At 39.3% G+C, this 25628-nt stretch overlaps 1 protein-coding gene across 1 annotated transcript in view; it reads right to left on the reverse strand.

Annotated features, from left to right (window-relative positions):
* Positions 1 to 9032: 9032 nt before the first annotated feature.
* Positions 9033 to 25628, reverse strand: part of LOC310994999 (uncharacterized protein) — a gene marked incomplete at its 5' end in the record, with an annotated part of 69273 nt that continues 52677 nt past the window's right edge. Inside the window, 16 exons of the mRNA XM_083983929.1 lie at positions 9033 to 9812; positions 10316 to 10473; positions 11930 to 12038; positions 13110 to 13228; positions 14107 to 14190; positions 14282 to 14371; positions 14986 to 15159; positions 16425 to 16592; positions 17151 to 17303; positions 18261 to 18365; positions 18538 to 18685; positions 19423 to 19481; positions 20341 to 20448; positions 20598 to 20756; positions 22717 to 22815; positions 23780 to 24067. Of these exons, the coding sequence (XP_083840055.1) occupies positions 9686 to 9812; positions 10316 to 10473; positions 11930 to 12038; positions 13110 to 13228; positions 14107 to 14190; positions 14282 to 14371; positions 14986 to 15159; positions 16425 to 16592; positions 17151 to 17303; positions 18261 to 18365; positions 18538 to 18685; positions 19423 to 19481; positions 20341 to 20448; positions 20598 to 20756; positions 22717 to 22815; positions 23780 to 24067 (2148 nt within the window). The 3' untranslated portion in view covers positions 9033 to 9685. The remainder of the gene's footprint in view (positions 9813 to 10315; positions 10474 to 11929; positions 12039 to 13109; positions 13229 to 14106; positions 14191 to 14281; positions 14372 to 14985; positions 15160 to 16424; positions 16593 to 17150; positions 17304 to 18260; positions 18366 to 18537; positions 18686 to 19422; positions 19482 to 20340; positions 20449 to 20597; positions 20757 to 22716; positions 22816 to 23779; positions 24068 to 25628) is intronic.

The raw sequence follows: 25628 nt of genomic DNA on the forward strand, positions 1-25628 counted from the left end.
TTAAAGGGATAGTAGCATTTTTTTTAAAAGTGGGGTTGTATGATCTACAAATAGCCCCTAAGTACTTTAATTGCAGTAGAAGACTCTCTGCACTCCTCCCGTTAGCAACGGCAGCCCATAGCCCTGCCCAGAGATCCAAACATACAGTAACTGCTGATCGGCGGGCGCTAACCCTGGGCGGAGGGATACGTGAGTTGGTTAGGTCCAAATAAAAACTGCATTTTTTCGGCACTTTGAGGGGCTGGAAAAAATTATATTATAGCGAACAATGAAACTGTGTATTTTTTTCAGGTAAAACCTCTTTTAGGCCGTGAAAATAGGCCGTTTCTTTGGGTCGGTTCACAACACTGTATGTTGTAAATCTCTGGGCAGGGCTATTATGGGCTGGCGTTGCTAACGGGAGGAGTGCAGAGAGTCTTCTACTGCAATTAAAGTACTTAGGGGCTATTTGTAGATCATACAACCCCACTTTAAGAAAATGCTACTATCCCTTTAACAACCGGAGTGACACTGAAAGTCTGTGGCAAATTATTTAGCAGCCATAAACTAGCTAACATAGAGTGCAGTGCCCTTCAGTGTTACTATTGGCTACAAGCTGCAGACATACTGTAAGCAGCTGAGGAGTCTTTTGTGTTTGTTTCGTTCACTTTCAGAAGGAGCAACTCACATGGAGAAAAACGTTTTGTATCAGTCATCTCCCAGCTGACATGGTCTTCTAGCTCTGTGTGTTCAAGGCTGCTGTGACTGATAATCATTAGCTTTCTGTGCCAAAACGTAGTGTTTGCTCATCCATATATCTGGATTTTGATACCAATGCAAGTCAATTGTGAAGTTCAGCTAACACACAATGGTCTTTTTGTGCAGGACTGCCATATGATTGATTAGATGTGGCATTTTTAGATACTCTGGATGCTTCGACATATGATTAGATACTTGACCATTTATACATGTTGGACACAGCTAGCCTTCATGATCTCCACGGTGATGTCAGACTGATTGTACATCTCATATTGTAGGATGAATATGGGTACAGCATGTTACATGTGTAATAGAAGAAAACGTTTACATTTGACCTGATTAGAGAGCAGATAACAGACCAGAGTAGATGTAGTGTTTCCAACTGCCTTGGCTTTCAAACCTTTGTTCCACTGTGGAGGGACCAACGTGATCTCTGTTGGAGTTGAAGGCATGTCAACTGAATTGGTTGCTCGGGGGGTCTACTGTCACCGTGACTGACTAACTTTGACCTAGAAACAAAACTTCAAAGATAGAACATGAGATTTTAGTCAATTATAGTTGCAGTATAAGGTGAGAGGAGAAAATAATATAATTGTACCTAATCAGAATCATTTTCTTAAATCATGAAAGTAGTCAGTCAGGTGACGTTAGATCTTCAGTGCTGCTCATTTTAGACTTGACCTTTCATCTCCACAGAAAATCAGACAAAAGTCAAATACCAATGTGTCAAAATTATTTATATTCATAGAAATGTAAAACATAGAATATTATTTGAGTTGTCATATTTCATGTTTATAAAATCTTTTTCATATTTTTCATATCAATCATGATCATCTTTTCTGTTTTTTCATGTCACCAAGAGCACATGATCTCTACTGCATTCAGATTTGTAATTATACATGTTTTCATTGCTATGTACAGTAGTGCTCTTATCTGATCCCCAAATCATACATGTAGTGACATACTGTGTCACATGAAGACACTATAAATTCCACTGTTATAGATTCCTGTAAAAGTAGAGTTGAAATTGTTTGCTCAACACTTGAAGTAACTATGGATCAACTGTTAGTTGGTGTACAGATGACCCAGTGAAACCATGACGCACTGAAACTAAATTCCTGATTTCAGTACGAAGGCTGCATGTTTTGCACCATATGCTTGAGCTGCTTGAGCACACACACACACACAGTCTCCACAAGCCATTTAGATGGAAATTTACCATGAAAATACAGGTGTTTGTTAGCCTGACAAGCCAGACTATATCATACGGAGCAAATATTTTTGCTGCCGCTAGGGGGCGTCTAGATTTCTAGGCTAGGTGTTTGTGTCAAGTGTCAAAAATCTGCATCAGCTGATGGTCTCGATTCAACTGCAACTCAGCATTTTTCCTCTTATCAACCAACACCCTGATCTGCCTTACTTCATGAAAAATCTGGAGACTAGTTGAGGTGCACAAGAATGAAACATGGGGAATTTACCTGTTCCACTGTTATTATAAAAGCATGGTAGGTTGGTCTGCCAACAGCTGATCTCAGTGCCATATGAAAAACGAATGAAAAGTGACAGAAAGAGCTGGTTCACATCATAACTCCACATGTTCAGCAGCATTATAGTCATCATGTTCCCAGAGGATTCTGTCTCTGTAGGTTTGTTTGCACTGTTTCAGCTAATCATATGATGATGTTTTATTATGGTTCTATGTGTGTAATCATTGTGTACAGGTTATAATAGCCCCTTTATATATTTTTTCTATACATTCTTCTAACACTGCACCTTGCTGAAGGTTTTGTTGTTTCCTTTGCTGCAGCTTTCATTTCATAATATATAATATAGCAAGTGATATTTATGTAAGTAAAATCACGTCATTAAGTCTTAGGTGGTTAAGCTGCAAATGAAATCAAAGTGGAATATTGTCACATTACCACCATTAAACATCTCCCTATACTTCCACAGTTTGATATCACTGACACAGTTGAATGAACTTACCCACAATGCTGTACTCGAAGCAGATTCCACTGAGCTTGGCTGTGTCACCATGAAATGATTTAGATTCCGTCCTCTAACCTTGTCTGTGTGGTGTTTGATGCTGGGCAGGTGGAGCACGGTGGCTTTATTCCAGCTTGTTTTCTGCCTGCTGCTGTTTGATGACATGCAGTAAAACCAAAACAATGAGCTTAAAGAGGCTAAAAAAGCTCCGTAACATGCTGCATAGTTTTCTCTGGGTTGACTACAAGTGTCACCTTTCAAATTACACATAGTAATGTCATCCATTATTATTATTATATTATTATTATTATATACATTTTATTAATATTGACCAATGCAGATTTATGTCTTTTAATCTTATAATCGTTATTCATATAAATAATGATCAAAATTCATTTATTTAAGTCACTTGTCAGGTTTCTACATTCTTAATTTATTTGTATTTTTATTTTTTAACTTAATTGACAGGTCAATCATTTAAATGTCATCAGGATGACTGGCAACTCATTTACTGTTGTGTTGTTTAGACAAATGACATAACATTCAAATGAATCTTGATATATACCCAACAGATTAGAACAAATAAAGCACAGAGACAAAATCAACTGATGCATAAACAGTAGGCTACCAAATTAATAGCTATGATTGGAAATTATTTTCCTATTTGAGATTTTCCAAAAAAGTCAGGTTCCTTCGGATGGAAAATCTGGAGGATCTCAACATCTCGGACCAACCCCCTGTAACCATGACAATCTCTTGAACCAGTCTGCTAGCTTTTATCAGAGACTTCCTGATTATGTTTTCGTCTAATCTTTTTTTTTTTATCTCTTTCTCCTTTTTTCTTAAATCTATTATTCAGTTGTGCCACAGTTGTGTCTTATGTCTTATATACTTCACTGTCTTAAATCATGGTTTTCTGAAAGCATCTCTTTCATAAACCTTCTCAGTCTTTAATGTAGTTTTTGAATTCACTTTGAAAGTTTACACAGAAGAGACATGTTGTGCCTGTTAACTCTTCTGTCTGATCCTCTGTAAAGTGTGTGAGCTACTTAATATTTTAATGCATTATTGATTATAGATAACAAAACAGAGGCAAAAGAGAGCAGAAGTCCTTATGTTGTTTTCGTGCTCAGTATATCCAAACAACTAATCAATCCAAGTACCTCTAAGAGCTTTTATTTTTGGATATCCTCTGTGTGTGAATTCTCTCTGATGCCTGCGGTTTGTACACGTTTGTTCAGTTTTCACTGTGTGTATCGATGCCTGTGTGTTTGTTGGGTTTGTTGCACTGTTCGCATGTTTGACACCACAAGAATGGAATGACCTGTGATGCGTTTAGTGTTTCTGATGTCAGAGCTGCAAATAAATCTGTTTGTTTTTACCCTTTGGGTTTTGCTGCAAAGAACTCTGCTTTGATGTGATGCAAATGGTTAACGCTGTTTTTTAAGGAGAGAAAAAAAAAAGAGTTTGAACTTTGATTGTCAAAACTCTCTGGAGGAGTCTGATAGCAGTTACGGCAAGGCGTTCCTATAGGCTGGTGAGGTGTGTTAACAGCAAAGCCACTGAGCTACGTACTTCCAAAATATATACATATAAAACATACAAGGTCAGAGAATTAATGTATTTCTCAGTTATCAGTTTGGAGATATGCAGGATGTCTATATTTAAAGATACAAATGGCAAAAATGTAACATCAAATACACTGCCATACCATTGAAGAGCTGGTTTGCTGTAACACCTGTTTCTCTGGTTACCAAGCAACTCTACAATTCTGCCCGACAAAGGCAAAGTGCAGTATCTGTAAGAATGCCAAACTAGGAAAACAGCTTTTTGTGTTTTTCATTGTCAGGTTTAAGCATCAAATTATGAACAACTACCAAGTCTATAATTGATTAGATAAAGGTGGACTGAATTAAATGTATTTTGTAGTTTGTCTTTCTGACCAATTTTGACAGTTCTAGGGCAGATACTGCACTTTGCCTTGGTTTTACTCCAATGGAATGATAGAGTAAAGTATAGAATGTAGGGAGTACAGTACGTTGCCTTGGTTTCACAGTGCTTTTTTTTTGGATGGACAGCAAAATAAAAAGCGCAATAACTCTGGAAATTTTAGCAGTACCAATATCAAATTCTACCAGATTGAAGAGAATATGCCACACTTTTGATTGGTCAAAAAAAGAAGAAGAAAGAAAACATGCAGATACTGCACTTTGCCTTTGTAGGGCAGAATTAATGTATGCATTTCGTTTTCAGATAGCAGAAGTGAAATATAAACACCTGACAAAAGAACAAACAAGTCATTTTGCTTCAATCATGGTTCTTTCTCTCATTTCTCTGGTATTTCCTCACAGACCTATCCTCTACAACTCTGACATTATTTTACAAAACTTTACAACATTATTTATCCAGCTTTATGAGCAGAGTTTTATTAACAAGTCGGGACTGTAGAGAATGTATTTTAATTTTAAGTAGGCCTAGGTTACATTGGCATGGAGCAAGCTAAAACACATCTCATGCTGTACTAAACAGCTTTACAGACTGCTCATACAGCAGCCACTGACAAGTCACAAGCTAATATTTTAGAACACATGGACACACTTTGTTAGCATGTATTACATTTATATATAAGTTAGTGACAAACAGGAAACCATGACATGTTGATAGGATGCCATTGTTATACAATGAATGGATTAAAATAAAATAAAAATAGATGAAATAGTAAAACCTTCACTACCTTCAGTACAGGAATGCCTTGCTGTAACGGTTACTATCAGATCATATTTCAAATTTCCCCCACTTTACTTTACTTTGCTTGTATTTCTTTTGTCACTTTTCATGTGTAGATTTATTACTTATTTTTGACAAAGAAACCAAATTGTCCAGTTTAAGTAGAAATGTCAAGATATATTTGCTCAAGACAATTGTAAAATGTGAAAACAGACAATTTTAAAAGTGTTAAAAACTGGAACTGAACATGTATGTTTTGATGAGTATATTTGCAGTCAGTTGTTTGCATTTTATCTAGCGGAAGCATTTGTTATAGATGATGACTTTGCAGTAAATTTATCCAGGAATTGTGAAATCTGACAGCTGATTAAAGATGAATTAGTACTATAACTTTGGAGTCTGTTGCTTATTGTTCACAGAAAAATCATTCACAATACTCACTTACTGGTCCAGAGTTGTTCCATTGATGCAGAGATTGTGTTGGAGTTCCAGATGATCTTTGCAGTAATAGAGTTGGACATTGGCGTGTGAAAGATGTGAAGCATCATGGTCCTTGCAAGTTCTGTCAAGTCAGTGCAACTGCTGTACTGTAGTACCGCCCTCTGTGAGAAATGTGATGTGCAGCTTTGCTTCACTGAGGAGAGAAATTGCTTCAAATGTTGCTTCACTTGGACCTACAGTATAGGCTAAACTGGCATAACAGATGGGGCTAATCATACAAAAAATATTGCACCATGTACAGTATTCTTTTCTATCAATTTCCTGCTCACTTTTCTTGCAACTCTATCTATATCAGCTGTATATTGTCGAGAAGGCCTCAAATATGATATGATATACATATACAGTATGTTAAAGGACAATTCCGGGAAAATTCAACTCGGGGCTGTATTTTCCTATCATTTTAGGTCTAAAAGAACGAATCTGAAGATTTTCAGTTTAATTGCTCCTGTTTTGCGGTAGTTGTATCTGTCCCCGCATCGCCACGGCAGCAATGAATGGTAGGGGATGTAAGTTCAGCTGCTTAGGCTGTTTACATCCCTCAAAGCTGCAATTTTTTTCCACAGACAGCGTCAGATGGCGACTCAAACATGAAGTTTATTTACTTCAAGCAAGCCGACATGTTTGTAAAACTAGATCTAATTCAAAGTCTCCTGGAGTCTCGCGTGAGCCCGAAGTTGCCGTGCTCGGTGTGTTCAGGTGCAGTGGGAGCTTCCGTTTGTGTCATAAACACAGGAATATCAACTCTTGACTTGCTTCAAGTAAAACAAACTTCTCTCCGCATGTTTGAGTCGCCACCTGACGCTGTCTGTAGAAAAAAATGTACACTTGAAGCAAGTCAAGAGTTGATATTCCTGTGTTTATGACACAAACGGAAGCTCCGACTGCACCTGAACACACCGAGCACGGCAACTTGGGTCTCGCGCGAGACTCCGGGAGACTTTGAATTAGATCTAGTTTTACAAACATGTCGGCTTGCTTCAAGTAAATAAACTTCTCGGTGCATGTTTGAGTCGCCATCTGACGCTGTCTGTGGGAAAGAATTGCGGCTTTGAGGGATGTAAACAGCCTAAGCAGCGGAACTTGCATCCGCTCCCATTCATCGCTGCCGTGGCGATGCGGGGACTGACACAACTACCGCAAAACAGGAGCGATTAAACTGAAAATATTCAGATTCCTTCTTTTAGACCTAAAATGTTAGGAACATACACCCCCGAGTTGAATTTGCCTGGAATTGTCCTTTAACATTACAGATCTCAGATACTAGGGGTAGTGATATACAGCCTACTGTGTAACATGTGGTATTTAATATATATTTAAATTTGATCAGTTTTATATCTCCCATAATTTTCCTTAAAGGAGAAATGGGTCTGGGTTCTTATGGGTTCATTGTTGGTGATGATGGCACTTTTTTTTTCTAAAGAAGCAAAATCCAATGAAGTTTGATGCTGAACTTACATTTCTTCCACACTGGTAAGTTAACATTAGCTATGTAGCAATAGCAGAACTTACAGATAGATTCTATTGAAGAGATTTTCTCATTAAACAAAGACACACGGTAGAATTCACAGCAGAAAAGAGTTTATTTGCCCTTTGCATTTGCACTTCTCACCAAAAGAGAGAATATGAAAAACAAAAATAAATACCCAGTAGAGAACAGTAGAACCAGTGAATGTGAAGTGTAGTACAAAAATATGTGCATGTATTTCTTTTCTTTTTACATATATGTAGGCACTGCCACTTTTTTTTAAATGAGATAACACTAGTGACACTGAAGCAATTATTCCCAACAGCTCAAAGACATGAAACTCTATAGAGAAAACTTTGATTTATGCTCCTCTTTCCAAAAAGCAAAATGCAGCATATGTAAACATAAAGATCCAAAGAGTATCATAACTGTAGCTTCATGTGATTTTAACAGACACAAAAAATACAAACAGAGAACATGCACAAGTGTGTTGTAACAGGACTGGCCATAATCTGCTGATGATTTGAATCTAATGAACCAGTCCTGTTTATTTCTGTCTGCCCTTATTTTCCTTTGGAAAAAAAAAGTTATTTCATCCAAAACAAGAACATAGAGAACATGGTGAAGAAAAACACATAGCTAAAAACAATAAACATGTTTGTGTTGTTTCCCTCTTCCACATTTTGCATCAACAGTCATCTTGCATTCAGACATAAAATACCTTGGTTGTTACACGTTTAAACATTTAAGTTTGACTGAATCTGGATAAATACACTCATCACCCATATAACAGCAAGTGTGTCATCTTGTTTTGGCCTTCTTCGTTGACGCCAACAATCTTATCCTTTAAATCTTAATACATTAATACAGCAGCAAACCCCCGTGAGTACCTTAAACTGAAATCTAAAATCAAACATGTCATTTTCTAAAAGAAGTTTTTTGCCCTACCAGCAACTGCATGTACACAAAACTCAGTAATCTTCAAATCATAACAACATAAAAAGTATTCAATATAAATAATCCTAATTCTTTTTGAGTGTGAATCATCTACAATCACATCCAAAGACATCCCTCTGTTACTCCATGCTGTTTGCCATTTACCAGGTCATATCTTTGCACCCAGTGTGGGACATGTTCCAATACTGCAGAAGAATGTGATATGTAAAACTAATATGGACAACACCTCTTTATGGAAGAACTGCCAGCAAAGCTCCACCAAACAATGAGAAAGTGTCAAAGAAACTCATTAAACTGAAGTCTGTCACATTTGAGGTTGACACTCCAAAGCTTAGCCCTGCCTGTTTAAAGGGATAGTTCACCCAAAATTCAAATTTCACTCATTATCTACTCACCCTCATGTCAACTAAGAGCTGTGAGAATTTTCAGAGTCCTCCGTTCCTTCTCTGAGTTACGGGGTGTCCGCGCAGCAGTATTTGTCCATATAATGATTGTCAATGACAAATACTGCTGAAATTTTAATTTTGGGTGAACTATCCCTTTAAAGCTGATTCTAACAGACTCCGGCTCTTTCTGTTGTGCCTCTTCTTCAAGGCACCTTTATCAAACCACCTCATCAATAAACTGTATGTCCTGGAAGTGAATCTTTAGGAAACAAACAGAGAAGAGCAGATGTTTAACATATTCTAAGAAGCATTTGGCTTCTTGGCAGTGTTGTGACAGTGAGTCCACCAGGAGCTTCTCCCTACAGTGCTCTTTGTGAGTTTTATTTATGTCATGTTCATGTGTTCTCAGGACATTTTCAAGAAGTTATTATCTACTTTGATTTCATAATATTCAAGTATCTGTAACAAGTATCAGACTTCATTTCCAAATGATTACTTCAAATCAATTGCAAGTGTGACCTTTGGAGTTATTAGGCAGTGCAGGTAAGTTACAAACCACTGTCTAAAGTTACTTGTGATAAATGCATAATAAATTAAAATTATTGTATCATCTTCATTGTACATTGTGAAATAGAGAAGAACTTTCTTTAAATGGACAAGTGCTTAGAAACTCAACACAGCCAATTCTATGTAAGTTCAATGTGTCGTCTTTGTAATTACAGGGAATTACAGGAAGAATGAACTAAAATGTTATTCATGATTTCAAGTTTTATCACAAGAGAGACAACAAACATAATGGAAAAACTCTTGGTGGAATTTTGCATGTGGTAACATGAAGGAGTTTTTGCAGAAAAGAGTTGACATGGCTCTGCCTGGAGTGAGAGAATCACTCTCTTTTAAATATGGTGTTTATGGATGGTGTGGTTTAGACTTTGGTGACGCTGCCTGTCTGTTCTTTTAGTGGCTGATCCTCCTCCTCATCTTCATCATCCATGCTGAGGTCCAGCTTCAAGTTATCCAGAGTCTGACGAATGGTCAGTGTGTCCGTACGCCTGTTACAGAGACACACAGAAGATGTTGGGTTTCTCTTTGGAAATGATGGGGAGATGTGTGATTGAGACAGAGAGAGGAGTGTGAATACACTGCAAAAACTCTAAATCTTTCCAAGAATATTTGTCTTATTTCTTGTCAAAATGTCTAATTTCTAGTCAAAACTGACTTAAAATAAGACTCATCACCTAAAAATGAACTTGTTTTTAAATCATTTCACTTGTTTCACAAATTTTCAATTGAAATAAGTAGAAAAATCTGCCAGTGAAAGCAAGTTTTTTGTGCTTGTAATAAGAAAGAAAAACTTGCTCCACTATCAGATTTTTCTACTTATTTCAAGTAAAAAATCTGCTTGAAAGAAGTAAAAAAGTGTCTAAAACAAGCTTCTTTTTATGTGAGTCTTATTCTAAGTAGAATTAGATTTGTTTTGACTAGAAATAAGACAAATATTCTTGGTAAGATTTAGAGTTTTTGCAGTGTAGGTGTGTGTGGAGTGTATATATACTTTGTCTGGATGTCCAGCAGTTGTCTCTGCAGACGTCCACTCGTCTCCCTCTCCTCGGCCAGCTCTCTCTGGGTGTGGCGGTACTGTGCGTCCTTCCTGCTCGTCTCTTCCTCCGCCTCATTGAGCTGACGCTTCAGAGAGCGCATCCTCTGGGTCATCTGGAGGAGCAGACACACATGTCATTAAACCCTCTCCTCCTCTCCTTTGAGGGGCTGACTAATAAATTCACTTTGGAGCACAAGCAGCCATCATGTGACATTATTATGTCTGTGTGAGTTTCACTGGCACTGCCATGTGTTGCATCAGCACAGCCTCGTTTGTGTTTGGAGACTTGGGTATGTCACCGCTGACAAACGACCAGACGGTCAAAGGAACTGCTACAAAAGGACATGTCCCCAGAGACAGCAGCCTGTTAACAACAGACCTCCTAAAAAGGATGTCTAAAAAATAGAACTCTTTTGGCCACAAATCGAGGAATGTCCTAAAAATGGGAAAGAATCATACTTTGGTAGGCATGTATATTTCAGTTAAAGAGATAGCTCAACATTTTGGCAAATTGGCCCATTGCCATAATCCTTATAGCAGAGGTCACAGGTCAGCAACCTGCGGTTCATTGTAATAGTTATTTCTTTGGAGATTGAGGTGCTCATGTGACATAAAACTTGTTTAAATATTTTGTCAATCAAAATATGTGTTTTTTCCTCCATGAACTACAGAAAAAGTAAACCTTGCTCGTGTGTCACAACTCTGTCTGGTAACGTTGTGTTATTATCTCATAGCGTGGTGAATGTGCAGGTCACAACTTGTCCACCAGAGCGTTGTGGAGTTGTTGGATTGTGTATTTGATGAGTTTGATGAGGGAAACCAAGAAATCCCATTAGCCTCCGTAGTGTAGCTCTGAGCAGCTCACGGCTCTGCTCCGCCGTTCTAAAAATAGCTTGCACCAACAATTAAAGGTAACAAACCTACTGCTATGACTATAGGGATTATGGCAATGGGCCAATTTGCCAAAATTTTGAACTATCCCTTTAAGTACAGACTTTGTCACTTTGTTTGATGAGGGAAATGCTCTGAGCAGCTTGCGGCTCTGCTCCGCCGTTCTAAAAATAGCTTGCACCGACAATTAAAAGTAACAAAACTACTCCTAAGACTATAGGGATTATGGCAATGGGCCAATTTGCCAAAATATTGAACTATCCCTTTAAAAAAGCAATGAATCAAACTAACAAAATCAGATAAAAATCTGATAAAGCAAGCAAACCTGATCCCAAATACAGAGCAATGAATTAAACTGATTTTTTACACATGTTTTATCAAACCAATTTTGCATTTGTTTTAGTTAGCATTAAGTTAACCAAAAAACAAAACAATGTACTGTAACTACTGTCTGCTGTATACTCCTCTAATAATGTTGTTATCTGCCTGTCACATGGTCAGACTGTCCTGCAGCACTTCACTGCCCTTGCGTGGGTAAAGTGTGTGAGTGTGTGTGTGTGTGTGTGTGTGTGTGTGTGTGTGTGTGTGTGTGTGTGTGTGTGTGTGTGTGTGTGTGTGTGTGTGTGTGTGTGTGTGTGTGTGTGTGTGTGTGTGTGTGTGTGTGTGTGTGTGTCTCACCAGGTCTTTTTGCTCCGTGGCCACCCTGTGCTCCTCCTCCATCTGATCACTCAGCTCATTGATCCTCCTCTCAAGTTTGTTGATGGTGTTGGTCAGGACAGATTTATTCCTGCACAAAGTACACAACGATTAACTGAACTGAACTGCAAAGCATTGTGGTCTTTATTCTTTTTCAATCGAGTCTGACCAAAAATTGGAGCTGTACTGTTGGACTTGTTTGAATTGAAACTAATGTTTTTTTTGTCCTGCTGTCCTCTAGTCCATCTAGACAGCTATCAGACATCTTTATTGCTGCAGCTGTAAAGATGTGAGTGTGTGAGTTTTTTTCATGCTGTTCTCTTACGACTAGGGATGTCACAATTACTTGTTTTCACAATTAATCGCGGTATTAAACGGTATTAAAATTAATTGATCGCAAAGTTTCCTAAATACCGTCACTTTCAAAAAAAAGATCATGTATGTATGAACCGTCTCGACAGATGTGCTCCAAAATAAAGGTAAATGCACAGATACTGGTCCATTTACCTAACGTAACGTTGAATTGGTAGGAATTTAAATGTCATTTGTATTTTAAAAAAAAGATTAAAATTAACTTAAACATTTGGTATCGATGACACTTCCCCTGGCGGATTAATAATTGGTCATATTTTAACAGATATTTAAAATATTTTATAATTAGTAATGCATATTTTAACTATATTTGATTTTACACATTAATAGTGTTGTGAAATTAATTAATGCAGAATAATCGTGATAATCATAATTCCATGATTATTTCTCTGACAATAATCATACCAAGAAAATCTATAATGGTGACCTCCCTACTTACGACTGGTAAAAATGGCCGCAGGTTGTGGCAGTTTCACTGTTGAAATGTCATGTATTTTAATTGTATTATTTTGCATGGGTGTCTGCTTATGACAAACCTAAATATTTACATTCATGTTTGGATATGATACAGTTTGTTTAAATTACCCCCAATTTCCAGTTAATTCCCATAAATTCCCAATAATTCCCATAAATTCCCATGGAAAGTTTCTAATTTGGAATATTTCCAAAATTCCCCATCTTAACTTCCCATGGAAAGTTTCTGGAAATTTACAGGAAATTTTCCGCCCCTTGCAACCCTACTTCCACCAGGATGATGTTGTTCTTTTGACCCGTCAGACAGGACACTGACCTCTCCTCGGCCCTCAGGGAGTTCTCCAGCTCCTTGACTCGGCTCTCTGCTCTGGAGATGACGTCCTCCTGGACTCTGGAGCTCTGGAGCTCCTCCACCTCCAGACGCAGCTCCCGAAGCTGCAAACACACAAAGAGATGGAGCATTACATGCTGCATAAACTCTCTTTCCTTATGTTCCACTGCTGATTATTTACATGTACATTATTTTTTTAAACAGTGTTGTTGATCAACTCTAGGCACATTCATACAGCTTGTCTGTATGACACTGCCAATTCTGTTGTATATAGTACTTTTGTATTATGTTATTGTCACTGTATCGTCACTGTGTGTCTGTGTAATGCTGCTGCTGCACTGTCATTTCCCAGCTTGGGATCAATAAAGTCTGTCCTATCTATCTATCTATCTATCTATCTATCTATCTATCTATCTATCTATCTATCTATCTATCTATCTATCTATCTATCTATCTATCTATCTATCTATCTATCTATCTATCTATCTATCTATCTATCTATCTATCCATCTATCCATCCATCCATCCATCCATCCATCCATCCATCCATCCATCCATCCATCCATCCATCCATCCATCCATCCATCCATCCATCCATCCATCCATCCATCCATCCATCCATCCATCCATCCATCCATAAATATATCAGTGTAACACAGAATGGCTATCCCAGCCCGACTGAAGCATGGCTGATCATTCTGATGAAATGATGTACTTGGGACCTTGTCCATTCTTTGTCCACTAGAGGGAGCTGACATCATGTGTGTATTAAAATGAGTGGTTTCTTGTCTATGGTGGTGGTTGTCTATGTCTATGAAATGAACTTTGGCCATTGTTGTGTTTAAAAAGGAGTTTATATTATAAAACATCCTCAGGACTGACTGGATGCTGCAGTGAGATGCTGTCGGCCAGAACAGGCTGTTGAACATGCTGTGTATAAAGACAGGATGGGGACAAGAGTTGACACCGCTGCAGACAGTACCTGTCTCTCCATGACAACCTTCTCCGTCTCCAGCTCGTCGTTCAGATCTTTCTCCTGAATGAGTTTGAGCTGCAGCTGCTCCATCTGCACAGAAACACACAACATGTGTCAATAACCAATACACAGATTAGCAAAGATGTTCATCTTCCTCCATTCAGGGTTAGGGGTTACCTACCTGTTCAATAGCTCGCTTGTGTTTGGCAGCCCATCTCTGCTCACTGTCATGCAGCTCCTCCAGGTCACTCTCCAGGTCAATGATCTTCTCCTGAAAGAGAAAAATAAGTCATCATCACCCAAACAAACTTTGTTCAGCTAGCTTCTGATTTCAGGTCAGTGCCCATGACTACAACTGTTTGTCACTCAGGTTATTTGGAAATGGGACAGATTAAGTATCTTCAGAAATAGAGACATGATGAATATTTGGGATTATATGGAATTAGCACAGTGATTGCAAAACAGGATTTGCATAATTAATGCCGCATTAACCCCAAACTGATGGTTTTCATAAGTGATTCATTTAAGTGGACATCTCTGTTTGAATCATTAGGTCATGCATGTAAACAGAAACTTTTAGGGATAAAGCATTCTAAAAAAAAACAAAAAAAAACGAATAAATTCATCTGGAATGAAAAAGGAGGAGGTATTCAGTTACCAGTCTGCAGTTATTTAGAGAGTCGAGCAGAATAGTAGGGGAATATAGAGAATACTAATCAATACATCTGTGTTTTTACTGATGATACAGTAGCTGAGGTTTATTCTTGTAGTTATTTCAAGGATTTCTTGATTGACATGTGTTTTTTCTTACAGTGGATAAATGAAAATGAAACTAAGATGGAGCCTTTGAAGAAGAAGCAGTGGGCTGTGGTTTTTGCTCAGTACCTGGGCCTGCTTGAGCTGTTTGGACAGGTCGTCTCTGTTCTGGTACGTGGTCTGCAGCTCCATCCTGAGATCGTCCACCGTCCGCTCAGCCTGCTTACACTGCAGCTGGATCCTCTCCCTCAGCTGGATCTCCTCCTCTAGGGTCTGCTCCTTATCGATCAGCTTCCCAGACACCTGCACACACAGACAGAAAGACATGCTTTACATCCTGAGGCTGTTAGGATGTTTTTCAAAATTAGGAACATCACATTCATGAGTTTGTTTGATCATTTAAGGCGAGACACTACAGGCAAAAACATTGTATTTTCATGCACTGATCAATTTTGAAGTTTTGGGCTATTTTGCCTCATGTCCTTTTCCAGAATAGTGGAAAGAAATGATAGAAAATCCACATTAAGGTTTTTATTTTATCTCTTTCATCAGTAGATTTCTCCTAAACAGCTACTGTGACATACTGTGGTGTGCCTGTTGTCATGTCAGGTATCACTGTAAAGCTCTCTCTCCTCAACAATTATAGGCTCCAGAAATTGTCATTTCCTCCGTATCCGCAACAAATCGTAAAAGTATGATTTACATTAAAGGGATAGTAGCATTTTTTTAAAGTGGGGTTGTATGATCTACAAATAGCCCCTAAGTACTTTAATTGCAGTAGAAGACTCTCCGCACTCCTCCCGTTAGCAACGCCAGCCCATAGCCCTGCACAGAGATTTACAACATACTGTACTTTACTACTTTGGACCTAACCAACTGCTGATCGGCGGGCGCTAACCCTGGGCGGAGGGATACGTGAGTTGGTTAGGTCCAAATAAAAACTGTGTTTTTCCTGCACTTTGAGGGGCTGGAAAAAATTATATTGTAGCGAACAATGAAACTGTGTTTTTTTTTCAGGTAGAACCTCTTTTAGGCCGTGAAAATAGGCCGTTTCTTTGGGTCTGTTCACAACACTGTATGTTGTAAATCTCTGGGCAGGGCTATGGGCTGGCGTTGCTAACGGGAGGAGTGCAGAGAGTCTTCTACTGCAATTAAAGTACTTAGGGGCTATTTGTAGATCATACAACCCCACTTTAAAAAAATGATACTATCCCTTTAACAATCTATGGAATTACAAGTCTTTAAAGGCCGTTTTCTCAAAAAGAGTTTTTCCTCAGACTCTGAGCCTGAAATCTCCACTTCAGCAGCACTTACAGACACCAAACCTTCCAGTTTTATTCCTGTCTATATTCTGAAGGTTTTTACAGAGGGGATTGTGTGAGTGACAGTGAAGTGTCATGGTGATATCTGTTAGTTTACATTTTACCCAATTCACCTGTAGTGTCTCACCAACAACATAGCACCAAATAACCTCAGATACAGGTGCATGTTGAACATGCTTCATTGTATTATGGTATCATGCGATGTCTCAGAGTTCATCAGAGTGTCAGACAGGTGGAGTGCTGTACCTCTCCCTGCAGTTTGATGACGAGGACCTCCAGTCTCTGCATCTCCTGGTCCTTCTCCAGCAGAGACTCCTCCAGCTCCTCCACCCTGACCTGGGCATCCTCCCGCAGCTTCAGCTGCAGGCTCATCTCCGCTGCAGCCTGCGTGGAGCTCTTTATGGCCTCGGCCAGCTGGAAACAGAGGACGTTACACATTACTGTGCTGAAACTAGAGCAGCACCAAGTATGAAGCCAATGAGCCAATGTTTGACAATAAAAAGTAGGGGTGGGCATTGCCAAGGACCTCACGATACGATACGCATCACGATACTTGAGTCACGATACGATATGATATTGCGATATCCAAATTTTGTGATATATTGCGATATTCTACATAGTTCACTGAAAAATGTAAAAGCCATTATGCATCTTAAAATCCAAGTTGTATGTACATCAGATGATAGTGATAATTCATGGGGCAAACTGAGTCAAAACAATGTAATTCAAATGATCCATGCCATTTTATTGTAACTATACAAGCGCACGTTACAACAACATATTTGCATGAACAACACACTGTCTGAGGCAGTACAGTGACACCTCGCGGAGCAGAGGTGCGGAAGTTGTACTGGATTTACGTCTGAAACATGATTTATCGAAATATCGATATATTGCGATACAAAATATATAATATATTGCCGTATTGATATTTTTGCCCACCCCTAATAAAAAGCCAAAGCGATTCTGTACCTCTGTCTCCAGTCTCTGGATGTTGCTGTTGAGTTCAGACGTCCTCTTGGACTTGGTGTCTTTGTCCACCTCCAGCTCCTCCAGCTGGCGCTCTGTCAGCCACAGCTTGTCAGAAAGAGTCTTAGAGTGTTGCATCTGCTTCTCCAGGTTCTCCTGCACACAACACACACACACGGTTCAGAGCCTCCAAAGCCTCCTAAGACTAACACAACATGTGTGTTGATGGAGATTCCCAAAACTAACTGAACCCACCAAAAAAGAAACATTTTGAGAATACTCCATCCTCTCATGTGCGACCTGACGAATATTAATAATTCACATTCTCCTGCCATCAGTAATATTATACAATCTGTCACACAGAGATTTGGTCTGGTGAAAGGAAATCTAGCCCGAGCATGTGTAATTATGTGTTTTTCAATGAATCATGTCAGTCATAGCTACATAGATATATATTTTTTATAATTCAACGAACCATGCCAGCCACATCTGTATAGATATATATGTTTATATTTCAATGAATCATGTCAATTGCAACTTACTGTATAGATATGTATATATATATATTATAATTCACGACTGTATGGACTTATATTTTTATATTTAAAATGAATCATGTCAATTGCAACTTACTGTATAGATATAATTCAACGAATCATGTCAAGCACAACTGTATAGATTTATATTTTTATATTTAAAATGAATCATGTCAATCGCAACTGTATAAATATATATTTTTATATTTCAATGAATCATGTTAATTCCAGCTATATAGATTATACTGTATATAGAATCATATATAACCCTGTAACTATGTAAATGTACTTTTCCTGTTATCTACTGGTCCTCTGTCTTTATGGACTTTTTATGTTAATTGTTGTATTGTTTTGGGGACTACGGATGTCATTTAACACATGTGCTAAATCCGGTGTATTTACAGTTGGTACTCTAGCACTCACTGTCCATTAATATGCATTGTCCCGACTAAATAAACAAATAAAGTAAAGTAAGTTAAGTAAGTAAACACAACATCTAGTTTTCAGATCCTATGTGAAGAATGTGTTCATGTGTTGTACGACGGGATGTTTGCTGCTGCTCTGTGGAGATGTTTACCTCAGCATCCTGGATCTTGTTTTTGAGGGACTGCTGCAGGTAGTTGAAGGCGTACTCCTGAGTGTTGGCCTCCACCATCACATCACGAGCCTGCTTCACCTCGATCTGCACAACGCAACACAACACTCATTATAGATAGATAGATAGATAGATAGATAGATAGATAGATAGATAGATAGATAGATAGATAGATAGATAGATAGATAGATAGATAGATAGATAGATAGATAGATAGATAGATAGATAGATAGATAGATAGATAGACAGACAGACATACCTCCATCTCTCTGTATTTCTCTCCCATGGCCTGGGTCTGTTTATCCATCTCTATCATCTGCTCCCTCATCCTCTTCAGCTCGTTGTTGAGCTGGCTGTTGGTCCTCAGCAGATCCTCTCTGTTCACCAGGAGATTGCGCATCTCAAGCCTTCACACAGAGACACACAAAGCTATGAGTTGTAGTAGTAGTAGTAGTTAATTTATTTCAAACCAACAAAATGATAACTCTCGTACAACATAAACAAGAAAAGAAAATCACAGGACACCATATAACCATATATCCAACAGGACAAACAACTATAACAACAACAGACAATTTATCTCCTCCTCCCTGTTATACATTTCAAAAACTACTTTTCTAAACTTACTTTTAAATTGATTAACACTTTTACTGAGTTTAATCTCTACCTCTAAACTATTCCAAAGAATAACCCCTCCGACAGAAATACACATACTTTTAAGAGTCGATCTTACACTTTGTTGTTTCGATTTGAGTTTTCCTCGTAAATCATATCTTTTACAACCTTCCCTCTCATGAAATCATTTTTTAATTATACTTGGAAGAAGGTTATTTTTCGCTTTATAAATGATTAGTGAGTTACTCGCCCAACTTGAATGTTATTTTGAACAAAGCTTTTTTTGGCTGTTTTTTTGGTCCACTTTGTTCCCCACTTATACTATTCCTTACCTTGTCTCATCCTTTCTTATCTGAATACAAATTCTTTGCAGATCAACTTAATACCAGCCTAACAGCTTTGTTCCAAGCATTTCCAAATTTCCTCTGATTGAAGTTTAAAAACATGTCACACACAACCACATTCACCCATTTACAGTAGTCTTTTTCTAACAAGAAGACAAACAAGTTCAACAGGGGAAGAAACCGACCTGATCTGATTCCTCTCTTTGTCCATCTCCACACTCTCTGCTTCCAGGAACTGGTTACGCTGCAGAGAAGACACACGCCATTAAAAATACTGTTAGACCATCAAAGACTGGGACAGCACCAACCCTCCTTCAGTGCACTTAGGTAAAATGTGGTTTTAAAGGGATAGTTCACCCAAAATTCAAATTGCACTCATTATCTATTCACCCTCATGTGGACTAAGGGCTGGGAGAAGTTTCAGAGTCCTCCGTGGCTTCTCTGAGTTACAGGGGGTCTCGGCGTAGCAGTGCATGTCCATATAACGGTTGCAAATGGATACCAAGTGTCTTCGTAACAAAAAGACACACCAAAAAACATCCAAATACCTCCATGCTGCTCGTATGTAATGTCCGTCTTGTATTGAAGCCCCGAAATGCGAAATTGTCCCGAAAAAAATTAAATAAGTTTATATTTCAAGCTTGTTTGTAGGGGAAGCTTCTCTTCCCGGTTCGTCAAATTTGGACGAACCAGGGTCTGTCCTCTTCCCAGTTCGTCCAAATTTGACGAACCAGGAAGAGGAGCTTCGAGAAACTTCCGCTACAAAACAAGCTTGAAAAATAGACTTATTTAATCTTTTTTCGGGACAATTTCGCATTTCGGGGCTTCAATACAAGACGGACATTACATACGAGCAGCATGGAGGTATTTGGATGTTTTTTGGTGTGTCTTTTTGTTACGAAGACAGTTGGTATCCATTTGCAACCGTTATATGGACATGCACTGCTACGCCGAGACCCCCTGTAACTCAGAGAAGCCACGGAGGACTCTGAAACTTCTCCCAGCCCTTAGTCCACAATCGTCGTCGAAATTTCAATTTTGGGTGAACTATCCCTTGATCTTTTTATCTGGCATCCATCCAATAGTGATGAGTCCTACTGTACCTTCTGGCATTCATCCAGCTGTTTGGTCAGTTCTTCTATGTAGTCTTTTTTATTAGGGCCCCCCAGAGTGGCAGAGCGCATGCTGTAGTGCCCGGGCATCACTTGCTGCTGAAACACACATCATTTGAACATGAAAACACAGCATGGTGTGTGTGTGTGTGTGTGTGTGTGTGTGTGTGTGTGTGTGTGTGTGTGTGTGTGTGTGTGTGTGTGTGTGCTGTGCGTATGTCACTTGTGAAAGTGTCAGTAAAACGTACAGTGTTATTGACCCCGGCCCTCCTCTTCACCAGAGAGTCGTAGGTGGAGAATCGATGTCGGGGGGAGTTGAGGGCGGTGGTGGGGGGGGAGATGCCCACTGCCACTGGACTGGTGCTTCTGAACAGGTTCATCTCTGAGGTGGCCGGAGACAGTCCACCCTGAGCAGTGAGAGAGACACAGAGGACAGTCACTAACCTGGACTCAGCTCTTACAAACACTAATTAATTTAAAGGGACAACGAGGAGTTTCTCCAGCGGTAGAACGAAAAATTCTGTGACAATAAAAAAGTATCATATTAATGTGGATGAATCTACGTTACCCACACTTGTTAATGGGCCCATTTTCGATAAATATATGGTTTTGTCTCTATCGTTATTTTGTTATTATTAGTGGTGGTGGAAATGCTGGTCGAGCCGACCAGCGTTTCTTTACTTTCGGTTTCGTGGCGAGTCATGAGAATAACGCCACCGAATCGCCGTTTATGGTAGGAACTACGACGGTATGTGATCGTCTTCCAACCTCTGACTTTAATTCTTGATGAATGAAAACATGAGTCTGTCTTGCGCCAGTCAAAGAATTTCACGGTGCGCAGAGGCTCATAAATGTAGTGTGAAAACACTTCGCTTTTCCAAAACTCCTCGTTGTCCCTTTAATATCTGAAAGGATTTGAAAGGTTTTTATATGAAGTAGTAATAAGCAGTGATAATGCAACAAGAGGAATATTGTGCAGACATAGGTCCCCTGTGACTGTTGACTATTGTCAAGGACTGTAGCTTTAAAGGTATAATATGTAGGAATTCCCCTCATCTAGCGGTGCGGTTGCATATCTGAACGTATTCTTGATGTTGCATTCAGGTGAAATGGGGCAGACGTCAGACAGACAACAGACGCTGCATGTAACAGGATAAACAAGTGGTCCCCCAGCACGAGGCAAAACAATACAGGCCTGACAACATGTTGTCATGGTGATGTGGTATTGTTTTATCGTCTTTCTCTGGTGGAGTAAAATGACATCCGGTTGGTTTGCCAACGGCCGTCTGCCTGACTGCGCCTGAATGCAACATCAGTGCCTCCGTCCTTCCTCACCAAGGGGGCAGTTGTGGGTCTGAGAAGTGAAGCTCACTTCCGCGTTCAAAAAACTGCAATCCCCCCGGCTTCCTCTGGGGGCTGGTGTCAGAAGGGAGCATTCCCCATAGACCCCCATGTTAAAATCGCCGATTTTACATCCTCAATAAACATGTTAAAAGCCTGGTGTCAGAACGTTTTTTTTTCTCAATCGATAGTTTCTACCCCCGCACACACTCTGAGGGGGGTGAATTTTTTTTTAACTCTACCGTTTTACTGTTATTAGGTTAAGATTCTGGCCAATTAGGGCGCGGAAACGTTGAGTGACAGGTCCGAGCAGCACCGTGGACAGCTGCTTCGAGGCCAGTGGGCGGGTTCTCTGCCGGCCAATCCAACATGGCACTGTCCAGGCCGCCATATTTGAGTCACAAAAACGACTCCCCAAAACCAATGGGTGACGTCACGGACGCTACGTCCATTATTTTTACAGTCTATGTTCCTCACACTACACAGTGGTGACAGTTTTAACAGGCCGAGCCCACAGCTCCGCTGAGTTTCCGTGGTTACCTACGGTCACGATGCAACATGGCCGCCTCGGTTCGGTGCGTCGCCCACTTATGTATTTGTAACGACTTGTAACAACTCATTCTAAGGTACCAGAAAGCTTTCATTTGTATGCAGCTGTGATTCACCTTCAGTGAAATACGGATTTATGAAAGACAGATTCGATTTTTGCTAATAAAAACCCAAATAAGTTACATACTGGGGCTTTAACTAGACTGTGTCAAGCTCCTTAAGGTCACCAGATAAATCTGAGCATATGAAATGATCAATCAATCAAATTTAATTTCATTCTGATAATGTTTATCTTTAATCTTTTTTTTTTATCTTTACAAAAAGCAATGCAAGACAAACATATTTGTCAGACTGCTGTCAGTTTTTCATCCTCATGTATGCTATAATCTTCACCTGAAAATGAAGTAACTACTGTATAACCCTTAAAATAATGAGTACTTAGTGTTTCATCACAGCTGATAAGAAAAAGTTGCAAACCTTGAAATCTGACATTCGAGACAAGGGGTTGAAATCCATGGAGGCGGCTGTGGAGTATGGGCTGTTGAACACTCTGGGGGGGCTATCAGCAACACTGAGCTGCAAGCAGACAACACAGGCTGATGTAAGAGGAGAGAGAGGGAGCGGACAATTCACCTGACAACAAGCTCAGAGCTGCATCTGTCCTGTAGCTGTGACTGTCACTTTATTGAAATAAGCTGCGTTCTATACTCTAAAATAAAACAGCAGATCTCAGATCTTTACACTGCAATATTCAGTTTCTAAATTGATATTCAAAATATATTGAAAAATGTATCAATTAAAACCATCTGGGTAAAAAGCATCACAGAAATGTTATCAGGATACAATTTAACTAACAAGACATTTATCACTTTAAGAGGATTATTATATGTTTTATATCATTAGCTGTTGTGGGTACATACAGTGGAGTTAGTCAAGTAAAGGTGCCAGTTAATTACATTAGATTTCTTTAAAAAAAAGAAGAAAAAAAAGGCTTTTGTCAAATAAGAGTTTCTCAGCCTTATTTTATAAATTGAATATTTTAAAATTGAATATTTTAATCAAACATATCTTTCATTATTTGGGAACGTTGTTATATTTGAAATATGTCATAAGTTAAATCTGTGTTTTGTACATTAGAGAGTGTAGTTCAATAATAATAATTAAAAAAAAAGTTTTTATTTGAATGCAGATGACATTTATTATTTTAACTGTATTATAAATGTTTAACAATAAAGATATATTTGTGGTAGAAATATTAAATATAGAATCAATACCAATATTATTTTACAGTACTGTGCATCAGTGACATATTTGATGATGGTGGATTAAATTAGCTATAATTAGATTTGGAATGAAAGACACTGGATAAAAGATAAAAGATGGTTATCTGTGAAGATACAGGACTTACGTAAAGCAGTGTGTTATCCAGAAGATGGCACTGTGTGCTTCCATCTGATTATCAGAATAATCTCTCACCTCCAGATTCCCCGATCTGACACACAATCCCACATGCACAGACTCCACGGTCCAGTCGACTCACCCTGTCAGACATACTGTCCCCGTCCCGGGAGGCCAGGGACTCCAGGGAGCCTCGGTAATGGTTCATCCCCAGCCGGGTGCTCTCCCATCGGGCCATCCTCGGGCTGTAGTCTGCAGACAACCCACTGCCTGCTGGGCCGTTCGCCTCCTTGCCACTCACTCCGTTGGTCTTCATCTCGTGGTTGAGGAACAGCTGATATTTGGGGTTCTGGCTGGTCGACACAGATCTGGGTGTGGAAGGCTCGTCCTCTGGGCTGTCCGGCCGCTTGCTTGAATCAAAGTCAGACTCCTGGAGAAGAGGAGCAGAAAGTGAGGAAATGGGGATGAAATAATCCTGGATACATCTGCCACAACGTATATGTAACAATATTCCAGTTGCTCTAAGAGCAGGCTGGAGGCTTTGTGTTTTTTTTTTTATTTGACTGTTAGATTTTTGTCTTTTTTGCTCCTTTTTGAATGTTGGAAATATGGTTTTATGGTTGTAATATTTCATACTGTAATAATATGATATTGTGACCAGAACCTCAATATATATACAGTATATATATATAAATCCTGACAGACTTATGTACAGACTTTAAACAGTGACACGGATGATTTTACTGAGCATTGTGCGGTGTGATTGACAGCGGAGAGAAGATGAATGCATGTGGTACAAACAGGTAAAGTGGATTAATTGAATGGGAAATTAAAAGACAGTTATTGTGCACAAAATCATAAATTATAATAAGATTAACATGGAAAAAAAAGAAGCAGTTACAAAATGAACACTCAGAGGTGCGAACTGGAGTTTCTTTAATCCTGCATTATAAATGTCTTCCCTGGCCACTAGGGGACAGAAGAACTCCACACAAGCTAATACACTATCAACATATTGGCATAACATTATGGCTAACATATTAGCATCCTGTAGAGCTTCAGAAATAGGCTACATGTCTGATATTTACTCTTCTGCTATAAAACAAGCTGTTTCTCTCTCCCTATTTCCTGTCAAACTTCCACTGCCCAATCTAATAAAGGCTAAAATACTTGAGAAATAAGTATAGAATAAGTAATGACTTGATATCAGCCATCATGTTGCGTGATTGACTCAGGACTGCTCAGACGAGTCCCTCGATCTTTTGCACATACGGGAGATAACAGGCCACAATTAGCTGCTGGACTTCTGTTTCCTCATCAAGCAAAGTGTCACACACACACACACACACACACACACACACACTCAAGTGAATAGAATAGAAAACATGTAGTTCCAGTCACTTCATCTGTACAAATCACCAGTGAGAAGATAGTTTGTGAAGCTCCTTTACACGTAAAGAATGGAAGATGTGAATGAAACTTGGATCTGTGAGGCAGTTTTGATTAGCAGGATTGTTCCTGTGGATTTATGTGTTCAAGTCATCATGTGGATTGGAAGCAGGCGAGGAGATGCATTCAAAAGCCCGTACTGCCATGCTGCTGTGCTGTCTTCACCATGTGAAAATGCAAGATTTGCATTTCATGCAAAGACGTCCCAATTGTTGGTCGATTGAGAGTTTCTTACCGATCCCAATCCAGAGTCAGTCACAGAGTCTGGACCAGAGTCTGTGACTTGTGTTTTGCCTCCGACTGGACAATCAGTTTGTGTAGAGATCTGACTTGTTGCGGTGCCTCTCTGAACTGACTGAGCCTCCGTGGGACTGGTTTGCCTGAGCGGAGGAGTGACAGTGATGTTGGGGAGTGGACTGTCCTCTGGTCCCAGAGGCTGAGCTGAGGCGGTCTTGAGGGCCTGTCCTACTCGTAAACCAACAGGAGAGACCGGGCATGGACTAGAGAATTTACTGATTAGGTCTTTGATGCTGCCGGCTCTT

Source organism: Trachurus trachurus, assembly GCF_905171665.1.
Source record: "Trachurus trachurus genome assembly, chromosome: 12".
Taxonomy (NCBI): domain Eukaryota; kingdom Metazoa; phylum Chordata; class Actinopteri; order Carangiformes; family Carangidae; genus Trachurus; species Trachurus trachurus.